Source organism: Cariama cristata, unplaced genomic scaffold, assembly GCF_000690535.1.
Source record: "Cariama cristata isolate BGI_N322 unplaced genomic scaffold, ASM69053v1 scaffold8896, whole genome shotgun sequence".
Lineage (NCBI taxonomy): Eukaryota > Metazoa > Chordata > Aves > Cariamiformes > Cariamidae > Cariama > Cariama cristata.
In genome coordinates this window covers 7,422-18,831 of record NW_009622703.1, presented here as the reverse complement: position 1 = coordinate 18,831, position 11,410 = coordinate 7,422, and the positions used below count along the sequence as shown (strand labels likewise).

The following is an 11,410-nucleotide window of genomic DNA, read 5'->3' as shown; positions in this document are numbered from 1 at the left end:
GAGGTGCTGAATTAAACGGCTCCTTGATCCAACTTGGTAGAGCTATTTTTATATAGCATTTTTGTCATCACTTCAAGATATTATTTCACATTTGATTTGGATTCTCCCATCAATGTGTTTATGAAGAGAGGGAAAAAAGAAGTATTTACATATTACATACTGAGACGACAGTTTTACGCAGAAGTGTACTTAATTCAGCCACGTTTATATACAAGAACAGGAAGTCTGGTATGGAGAGTCTTGAACAAATACTTAAGCTTTCTGTCATTAATTTTGTAGCCACTCTGAGAATACTCATAGGTTCTAATCTCTCCCTAAACCAGTATACTCTTGATGCTGTATGCTTTTTGGTGCTTCTTAACCTACAAGTAGTCCTTTAAGATACTTTCCAATGGGGCGTTAAGAACAATTTAAAGTTCCAAAGTAACAATTACCGCTGCACACTATGAGCTGCTTAGCACAAACAAGTGTTTAAGGTGCAGCTAAACATAATCCTTTACTAATAGCTAATGCAAAACAGCAGGCTCAGGAACTCTTCCAAAAAGGGTAAGAAGTTATTTCTCTTGATCCTGAAGGGATCACCCAGAAAAGATTTTTAGGGTTACTCCTACTCCCTTGGGATTCTGATGACATCAGCCACACAGCCCGAGTTACCACTTGCCTGAAAACAGGATCAGATACCTCAAGAACAGTCTATTAAAAAAGAAGAAGTAACTGAGTTCATTTTACCCTACAACTACAGATCCTGACCGTGCAGTAATTTAGCTGCACATTTTATGACAAGTTCAGGAATTCCTAATAACTGATGATGAAAAACAATCAAGCAAGTCCTCCTTCTGAAAAAAGACACATTTATTTGACTTTATTGTTTTAATTTGAAAAAAAAAAAGAAGTAAAAAAGTCAGTCACCTCATGATCTGGCTGTAAGAGCTATAACAGGATAATCAAACACTTGATGAGCACAGCTCTCCTGCCTTACAGAGGGAACTTGCTGGTTTCTGCTCATCTCTGCTGATCAGATGCAAGCATCAGAGTAACATCATCACCTTCAGTGGTCCCCATCTTCCTGTATTTAGTTAGCACAGAAGCATAAAAAGCAGCAGATAATCCTTGGACTGCTTTCGTTCTACCCTTATTGGGTTTCTAAATCTTTGCCACTCACTGGGAAAGGCACTACAACATTGTGTAGATATCGGATATAATGGAGCTGGCCTGAACAGTTTTTTCCCTGTGAAGATGAAATGGCAACATAAGCACATGACAAGGACTACTGGAATTTCTCCAGTAACTTGCAGTTGACCCTATGTAGCTGCCGCAAAGTCTTTATAGACTGTACCGGGCAGAAAGAGTAACAAACCGCCACGTTTTGGGTATAATATTAAAAGAGGGCTAGAAGAAAACTGGATAGGAAACTACGTGGAAGGTATGTACAGCTTTTGGATCGTGTACATCTTACACAGCTGGAATCCCTAAACTAGCCAGTACAGCAGTGTGCGGACTTCCAGGTTTGTTCTGGACACAGGGTTGCTGCTTTTCTGAGCTACTGCACCCATGCTAGGAAGTCATGCCAGGAAGCCATGCCAAAAGGGCAAACTGCCACTTGTAAGCCCAAACCGGCTTATGCAGAACAAGCTCAAATGTGCCAGTATCACATAGCGAGCCGTTCTCAGTGTTAGAGAGCACACACCTACTTTGGGACCACCAGCACGAGAGCTGCAGAGATATGTACTCTCTCTGTTTCCCATACAGACACTCTGGATTGCTCTAAGGATTGGACTTGGATTACTTCACATTAGTATATGAAGTAAACCTCTGCCATTCTCCTCGCAACAGGACTGTTTCACTTCTAACAAAGGCACTGAGGGAGAAAAATCTAGGAGAGCCCTCATTCCTAACTGGTAGTGTTGCAAGAACTAATAAAAACAATGACTCAAAAAGCAGTCACCACAAAATCTAGTACCGAAGCATACTGCCACTCTCATAAGCAGCACTATCAAGTGGGCAACTATCGGAGTCCATGGGTTTGGCATCGATTCAAACGTTTAACACGTGATACCTACCAACAACACCACAGAACATTTGGAGGTGGTGGCAGACCACTATCAGCGTAGTGCCTTGACATAAAAGTTGCTAAACCCGTCCTTATCGTAAGAGGCCTGATTTTCAAGTAAACTCCTCAGGTGGAGAGATACTGCGGGTAGGGGGAAGAAGGGTGAAAGGCAGGAGGGGAGGGAGGAAAGAACCACGGCTTGTCCCACGTCCTCTCCTTTACCTTGGGAAAAGCAGTACAGCCGTTTCTCGGAAGCCTGGGAAACGAGGTGGTTATCAACAGAAACCTAACTCATGTCAGAGCTGGGCAGATCATGTTTTTTCCCAATTGAAAACTGACCTGAAGATAAAGCTTTAAACAGCCTTCCTTTATGTTAACAAAAAATGCCTGAACAACAAGAAAACCTTGGAACATTTGTTAAGCAATATGCCTCTCACCTCAGTAAGATTGTAATCTGCTATGTCCATCAAACAGAGATATAATTACCTTACACAAAAGGCAGTATTTGAGCCATGGCAATTTTTGCTAAATCAAAAGAGCTTGGACAACAAGAAATTGAGAAACCAGCCCAGAAATAAAACCAGACAAACAGGTTCTACATTAACTTGTAACCTACAACAAACAGATATTAAAAAAAAGAAAATTAATCAGCTTTTACTCCAAGGCTATTTCTCTAACTTCCACTTTGCAGCCACAATCAGCTACATAAAACTACAGTACGATGCACTAACATTAAGGTTTTGGATGCTGGTGATGAGGTAACAGCCAGAGCAGGAGCCTGAAACCAAAGAACACTGATATTAAGATATTACAGTTATGATCACAGAGAATATACATATATCACTAGTCTACATGTGGACAAACATTTGAAAAATCTCCTTCAGCATGTTCCCTAGTATTACGTTTTTCTTTTGTTATTTTAAACCTGCACAGTTGCAAGTCCTCCCTTTGAGAGAAAGAAAAGCCCTAGACTTTTTACAGTCAAGGAGTTACCTCATAAAACAACATCTTGTGACCTTCAAATGCTTTTCCTTTTGCCCTTTGTGCTTTAAAGTGCACTATGCAAGAAAAACAAAAAAGAAGCCAGAAGCATGACCCCCTGTTTCCAGGGGGAAAAAGAACAGGGTTATAATATTGCAAAGTCTGAGATCAAGCAAGTAGTTGTCCTGATCTGGCAGTTTGGTAGCTCGCTGGTTTGGCATGGGAGCAAATAACCTTATCACTCTCCAGCCACCAAGTGTCAAGCACTCTGGGAAACAGTGTTAACATGGTTTTGTCCTGACCATTTCTGGTCAAAAGACAACTCAGAGAAGCCAGATCAACGTTTCTTTTAATCTCAATTGAACTGCTCACCAGGAAAAATTAAAGGCCATCCTTAATCAACAATTGACGTGAAAGGCCTGAGAATAAACTGTGTAGATAGGCATATCAAATATTGCCTCCTCTTTCAAAAAAAATAGAAAAGGCCACACAAATATGCTACAGTTGTTGATGCCAATAAATATATCACCTTTTAGTCCAATTCATCCTCATTAACAATGAACAGAACAAAGAATTACTCGAACTATTGACTGTGCCCATATTTTTTACCTCTGAGTGGTGATTTCGAAAAGTCTGAACCAATTAGTGCTAAAACATTCTCCTTAACAAAATTAAAGAAAAGAAACTCTTTAATAAAATTCCTGAAAACATCAGTATTGATCACTCCAGGATGAATAATATATTCAAATCATAAATAAGTGATAAATATTTCTGATACTTAGAAGATTGTTTACACAGTTCTGTAAACTCATTTATTAAGTAGTTTTAATGAAAATAAAGGTAAATAAAATCAGTGATACAGCAGCTATGTGTGTGGATCTTCCCTGCATGTGTGACCTTGACAGAAAGTAAGAATCAACATTAACTAGTAAACCTGCAGTAGACAGAAAACCATAATGTGCATTTCATATTTAAGGTGTGTAAAAACAGGACCGGTTCACTAGCCAAAGTATTCATTAACGTTTACCATTGTTACACAACACTATTCCGAATTACTCACTGAGAGCCTTAATATACATAGAAGTATCCCTGCTATGTAGGTTTCTTCCTCTGAGAGAAAATGATTGCAAACCACAATCCTTTAAATGGAGTCTAGCAACAAAAACTAAATGAAGGTGGAAAAGGGCTCCCAGCAGCATTCTTATTTACAACTTGGTAAAGCAAATGAAAAAAAGTGAAATGTCCATTTCTGCCCATGTTTAAAAGAAGCAAAAAACAGACAAGCTTGACCACAAAAGTTAATGACATTTAATACAAGTATCTAGACCTTTTCAATTAATACAATTCACTGGGTTATAGAAAGTAAAACCATCTCTTTTCAGATGACAAATAAGGGTAGGGACTACATTCCGACTGCCAAAATCTGAAGGTAAAGAGCATAGCTTATCAGCCAACTGACAGCTGAGTATATTTTTCTTTAATTTAGAACCAGGAATATAGAAATAGTTATTTTTTTCTGAAGCATCTGGTTATTAGGAAGCTAGAATACCTCACACTCCAACAGTTAAAGGTCATCTCTAAACTTAGAGGCCTCCTGAGCTCCCTTGCCCAGCTGCACATCCTGGTTAGGTCTTGGTTGCATGTCTGGAAGAAGTTTCCGCTTCATACATCCCATACGACCACATGCCCTGATTTGCTCTGGAGACTTACTTTACTTAGATGAAAAAAGAATTTACGGGCTACTCCTCGCATAGGCAAGGAACACAGACCAGAACTAAAATGCATCTGTCCTTCCTTGAGACAAAGGGAGAGTATCACAGAAAGTGACCGGTTTGTTGAAAGCACCTATTGAAATACCTGAAATGAAGCTTCGCACATGAACTAATGGAATCTCAGTATGATTAACAAACTTAACAAAAGAAAGAATGTTAAAAAAAAAAAAAAGGTACTACCTTCTTTTCAGTGGGGCTTGAAGTCTTTGATACTAACGCTGCTTCAACAAGACCCTGCTCAAGTAAGGAGTCATATTTTATGCTTCGTTTTCTGTTTCTTCTCTCCTTGTTTGCTGGCTTTTGTTCATTTTCCTCTGACTGAGACACATCTGCACCATTGTCTCCACAAATGGAAGATTCAAAAAGAGGCTTTCCATTCATGTAGGTTTTAGTGATTTTCAGCTTAATTTCTGGAGAGCCGTTCTTGATAGGAGTAGTGTTGGGTGGTGTTCCAACTCCCTTTATTTCCTGGGGTTCAAAGCGCAGCTTGGCATCTTGGGCCCCAGACTCGCCATTAAACACACGAGAGGTTAGATCTTTCAATTTATCAGCTGGAATAAATGGAAGAGCCTCATGGCCATTATATTTTTGCATGACACCTTCTTGTAGAGTGGCAGAAAGTTGTGCTTTGCCCAAGTAGACAGAACACTCACGATTCACTTCACAATTCTGAGTTTTCCCATTGGTATTTCCAAGGATCTCTGGTACCTGCTTCATTTTGATGTAGTTAATTTTTCGAGTTAACAGTTGAGAACTTCTTTTGATGCTAAAGTCCATTCAGCCCAGATGTTTCCAGTCTTACACTGCTATATTAAGACAAAAAGACAGAGAGTATTTTTAATAATACAGAAACGTCAAAAGCTACCAAGCATCCAGATAAATATGTCCCCACTAATATAACACTCAATGTACTTCATTAGAGTTTTACTAAAAAAAGTGTTGCTTACAATCTTCATAAACAAAATACTTCAATATCTGTTACTATGCATTATGAAAAAGTCCAAGAAAAACAGATTGACAAGTCATCAATTTTATTAAAACAAAAGCAGAGAGTAAAATCACAACTTTCATTTTAACAATCTGTTAACAATCTACAGCATGAGTCTTACCCACACTAATTACTCAAAGGTATTGCACTGTTTAAAACACGTAAGAGTTAGACCTAAGATAATATCATTAATAACAATGTAAAACAGACGAATTTCTTTCTAAGAGGTCGTGCCAGCGTAAAAACCCCAGAGGCTGCATTACTGTAGCACCTACACCATGGACAGCAGCATCACTCGCTTCTCTTCCTCACTCTACAAACAGGCCCTCAATCCTCCACCAAGGCACACCTCCTGAGGAAACAACACAGCTCCATCTTCAGACATCCCAAAGCGTTCTGGTTATGAGAAGGAATAAAAGGTGAGTATTTTGTGTCATGAACAGCAGCCCACTGGGAAACAGCTGATCCTTGAGGCCAGTGGCCACGCTGCACAAAATTTAAATGGTCAAAGCAACTGCTGGAGGTTCAGTTTTTTAATAACAACAACAACAACATCATCTAACACCCATTTTTCATACAGAAATTTGAAAACATCCAACAAGTTAAAATTGCACTATTATCTGCCCTAGATGGGTTTTTCAAGGGTTCTAAAAGCTAATCCTGCCCATTTCAATATCACACTATCACAGCAAACAAACGAATCTGGCAGAATGACTCCTTTGTGCTCCTAGACTTGGCAAGATTATCATTTTCATTTTTAAAATTCATATGCATAGACTCTTTGTACTACCAGCTCCAGTGTATACATGATATAGAGAAATACACCATCATAAATATTATGAAAGTTCAGCACAATAACCATCATATCCATGCTCAAGGTAACCAATTTCATATATGGTTAAGTCCAAGAACTGCCACATAGAATCAAAAATTCATCAAATCTAGTCTCACACGCTTCCAAAAAAGTGCAGTAAAACCCATGACGAATAACTATCGAATTGCCAGTTGCTATGGAAGAAATCTCTTCTGAATCTCACCACCTTGCTTATTAACGTACACAGCTATAATGCTTACAACTGGCATATTCCTGAAACTTGCATATTTGCTACCTCTACATCAGGAGTAGCAATTTACAAATGCTTATAATTGAGCAGTACCCTAGCCTGGCAAAACTTCTTAAGGGTGTCAAGCCTGAACTCAAAGCAACTGGCCAATATGAAACCTTTTCATGCACAAAGATGCAGGAAAAAATCCAACCAAACAAACCACAACAAAACTTACCTAAAAATTGTAACTCCATCACTCCTTAGGTAAATGCTTCCATCTCCCTAACAGGCTGCTCTATGATAAAAGGATATCTCTCCTTACAAGCTGTATAGACTTATTTGAGCGATGAAAACGATTCTCCAGGGACAAAGAGCAGCCTGAAAAGCTGGCATTAAACAAGGTAAGAAGAGCAAGTATACCTGAACTCCAAGTGACTCTGCGACAGGAAAAGTTCTAATCTTTCTTCAGCCAGATTAAGTCTGAATTACCAATAAAATCTCTGATAAAATGAGTGGAAACCAGCCAACTGGTTTAAACCTTTTAAACAGGAGTCAGAGGTAAAAGGAAACTCAAAATCCACCAGAACAGAATAAAGAACTCAGAAAACCAAAAGATAACTCTTGTGCTTTCACAAGATCTTCTCTGAAAACATGGACATGAGACAGACTCTCAACCCAATTAATAATATGACAATGTTTCAAGCTGTGATTCAGCAGATTTAACTGAAATCACATTTATTTTAAGAAACAACTGATGACAAATTCTATAAATCTCTAGGCAAAAGGCAAACCCGTTACGGAACACGTGACGCCTATGCTCACGGAGATGACAGCAAAATTCCTTAAAAAAAAAAAAAAAAACACAAAAAACCCAAAACACTGAATTGTTGCAAAGTTTGTACCTGCATCTCACAGATTCTTAACAGAGTAAACCAGAATGCAAAACCGAGACTTGATTTGGGGATCTAAATTGCCTCTTCTCTAAAACCCAAGCCTAGAGGGGAGCAGCTTTCCGGCGGCTGCCGACGCCCTCTAGCGGTTGCCTGAACGGGCCGGAGCAGCACACCCGGCAGCTCCCCACCGCCCTGCCCTGCCCAGCGCAGCTTCTCTCGCACCACGGCCAGCACCAAAAACGCCTTTTGCGGCTTCCTCCTGTCCATCAACTACACGGTTAAGTTGGAAAACATTTTTTAATATGGCTCTATTAGCTGCTTACCAGGGTCTGGATTGAGACATCTGCATTTTGTAACTCTGTTTTAATCCATAATTCTACTAGTGGTGTTTTTTTTTTTCGTCCTGCTTAATAATAACTCTAAGTCTCATCACTTACTTCTTCAAGCTAGAAAGCCATCAAGCTTGAGGCAGGCCAGGACAACTCAAAAAAAGCAACAAATAATCAAATTAGACTACATTACTGGTGTACTCAATCTTAAAAAACCCCACAAACTGGATGCATTAGGAAAGCGATAGCTTAAGAGTTTTAAAACATAAAAGTCATCACAGAGTCAAAGAATAACTTAGGCTGGAAGGGACTTCCTCAGATCATCTATTCAGATCCCCTGCTTAAGTCAGGGCCAACGCAGATCAAGCTGCCCAGGGCCTTGTTTGGACAATGACCAGTAAATAATTAAGTGAAAAGACATGGCTTAAAGAAATCAAGTTATTATCTTTCTAGCTAATAAACCCAAGGGTAGTAATTCAGTATCACAAAAATATGAAGACCAGTAAAACCATGCAAAGACCCTGAACTTGTAGGGGTTACCTTGATTTGCCTAATACATCTGAAGATACGCAGCATGCAGATTTTAGAACTCCAGTGAGTGAAGGTTCAGTTAATGATTCTCACTAATACAGGTCAGCAAAAACAGCTGAAAGCACTGAAAAAGGCCCCTCAAATCACTGCAGCTTAGAGAACAAATCCAGGAGTACCACTACTGGTAAAAGGAAGTCAATGTACCCAGGCCAACAGTAATGGGAAGATGAAGACAAAGGCAGTAATTTAAGACAGTAAGATTACCAGAACCAGTAGATACAGATTACAGAATATGCAATATAGACCATGTTTGTACAAAGATTTAATGGAGCCAAATGAGAAGAGGCTTAAAGTAAGAGGCAGAATAGTGGGCAAAGATAATAGATGTGCGTATCTATCTATAAGCAAATACAGTCCCACTGGGGACATGAGACTTGTAGAGAGAAACTTGTAGGTTAGTCGCTATCTCCAGGACAACCATTGGAGGGAAATTGTTGATGTGCATCTCAATCCTCCTTGTAAAAAATAAGCTATGTTGTGAGGTCCAGCTAAGTGGAAGAAGCTAGCAAATCTACACACAGGTGTAACAGGGTTTCAAGAAAGAAGGGCAAAATTGAAGCTAGTTAAATTTTGCACAACCTTTGCTATCTAAAATTCATGTTAGCACAATACCATAAGCAAAAAAAAAAAGGACTAGGCTCTTTGTGAAAAGAGGACAATAGAGCAGAAAAGAAGAAAATGGGCAAGGGAAGAAAATGATCAGCAACAGATAACCAAGCAGTACTGTGAGCTTAGAATCAACGCAAGGAGATCTAGAAGACAGGACATGAAAGAATGAGCGAGACAGATCACAGACAAGATCTGTTTGATCGGAGTTGTAAGACTAAGGTCCCAAAGCAGCTGACCATATGATTAGATTTGGTAGTTAAATAGAGTGCACTCATGCTGGACCACCGTATCACATAGAAGCAAAAGCAATCTCTTATCTTTTTCTAGATGACTGTATCTACAGAAAAGGAAACTGGGGGGAGGACAGGGAAAAGAAGGGGACAAAAGCATCACACACTAGTAGCAGCTAATGAGCTTAAGCTAGTATCGTCCCATATTGACTGTCTGGTGACCCAAGAAGTACCATTTTCACTAGTAAAGAGGAAAAAAAGATAGTCAAGGGGTCTGCTGAATAAATATGATATTTTAGCTTGTGAACAAACAGCCTTCAGCAAGCAAAAGAAGATTTGACTTATCAGAGAAAGGTCTCTAGATATTTTAATTGGACAATGACAATCAGACAATCCTTGCAATGGCTTTGTACACATTTTCATACTAAAAAAGCAGGCTCTATATAAGGCAAATTATGTTTATTTTCATAATAAAAAAGCAGGCTCTACATACAACGTTACTATTAAATACCACTTTCTTTTTGTCTAAGGGTTTTCTTAAAGCCATTTCTCAGGTGAATTACTGGGGGAAGGGGGGAATGGGGACACAGGACAGAGAGGGGAAAGATGACACACCTGAATACAAATTCACAGTAAGAGAACTTTATCCGCAAGAGCTATTTTTATTACCCACAAATCAGGCTTTCAGCTGGTACTGAAAAAGCTAATAGATGGTTTCTGCTTTTTTCTGTAAAGACAGCTTTCTGATAAGTCTTCTCCATTCTCTCATCAATTTTAAGGCCAATGTCTATTCCTATTTTCAGATCAGAAAGAGACAAAATACTTCATAGATGTTAGTAAAGTTACAACACATTCTTGCTAATACATTTGAGAACTTGAGAATGCTTATTCACATTATCTTGTATAAAAACCCTAAAATATCAAACAGGAGTTGAGATGCATTTACTATTATGCAGTACATTAGGACTGCTCTTCACTATATAAAGAAAAATTATTACAGGATCTAAACAGAATTTACTTTCAGAAGAAAACACATAACTGAAAACTGCATTGTGGGTTTGTCAAAAATTGTTACAAACCATCTCTATCCAGCAAATTCAAAAGCATTATCTCTCATGAAGTAAACCATTACTGTAGTAGCTGACAAGAGAACTGAAAATAATTGTAACAAAACTTTCTAACAGTTTACCACTAGTCTTAGAAAAGATTTAGGAAAGTAAAAGATAAGGAAACTTCAGTCTAAAGGAGTCGATTTTGAGTTTAAAAGCATCTGAAGTAAAGACTTCATTAGTCCTGCAGTAGATATACAATGATTTCAGTTAACCAGTCAGCTGGCAAGGCTGACCTACAAAGTATTTTTAAATAAGTACACGAAAATTTCCTTACACTTATAGAGACATAATATACATTGGCACAAAAAGATCAAGCATATTTTAAAAATTGTGTGAAAAAGATTAGTGTACTTACAGTTGCACTTACACTTATTTGCCACTCAATGTTTTTTGAAAAAAATTAGTACCTATGTTTTCTAATTTGTTTTGAGTTTGCCTTTTTTTGCCCCCCAATGGATACAATTTTAGAACTTAATTGTTACAGTCTATTTTCATCAATCAAAACAAGTATTTATTGCCTTGTCATGAAGGCAACAGGCAATACCAGCTCGTACAGTTAAGAACTATAGAACGGCAAGTGAAGAATTTCTTCACTTTAAATATTACACGCTACTGCAGAAAGCAAGCTTACAAAACTGATGGACTCGACTTTTTGTTCCTTCTCAGAAAAAGCTTTTGCAACCAACCATTGCTGCTGAGGATAAGGCTAGAGGATTCTGTAACAGGACTCCTCCCCATTAATTTGTTCTCTTCAAAATCAGAAGAAATATTCTTTTTCCACTGCTGCAGAAATTTATTTTTGTCAGTTT

The 11,410-nt window shown here is 38.5% G+C and overlaps 1 protein-coding gene across 1 annotated transcript in view; it reads right to left on the bottom strand.

The window, feature by feature from the left end:
- The window catches only part of WHSC1 (Wolf-Hirschhorn syndrome candidate 1), a 60,438-nt gene extending 54,827 nt beyond the window's left edge, over window positions 1-5,611 (bottom strand). The window contains exon 1 of the mRNA XM_009702435.1: window positions 4,984-5,611. Coding sequence (XP_009700737.1) covers window positions 4,984-5,580 — 597 coding nt within the window. The 5' untranslated portion in view covers window positions 5,581-5,611. The remainder of the gene's footprint in view (window positions 1-4,983) is intronic.
- Between the last annotated feature and the right edge of the window lie 5,799 nt (window positions 5,612-11,410).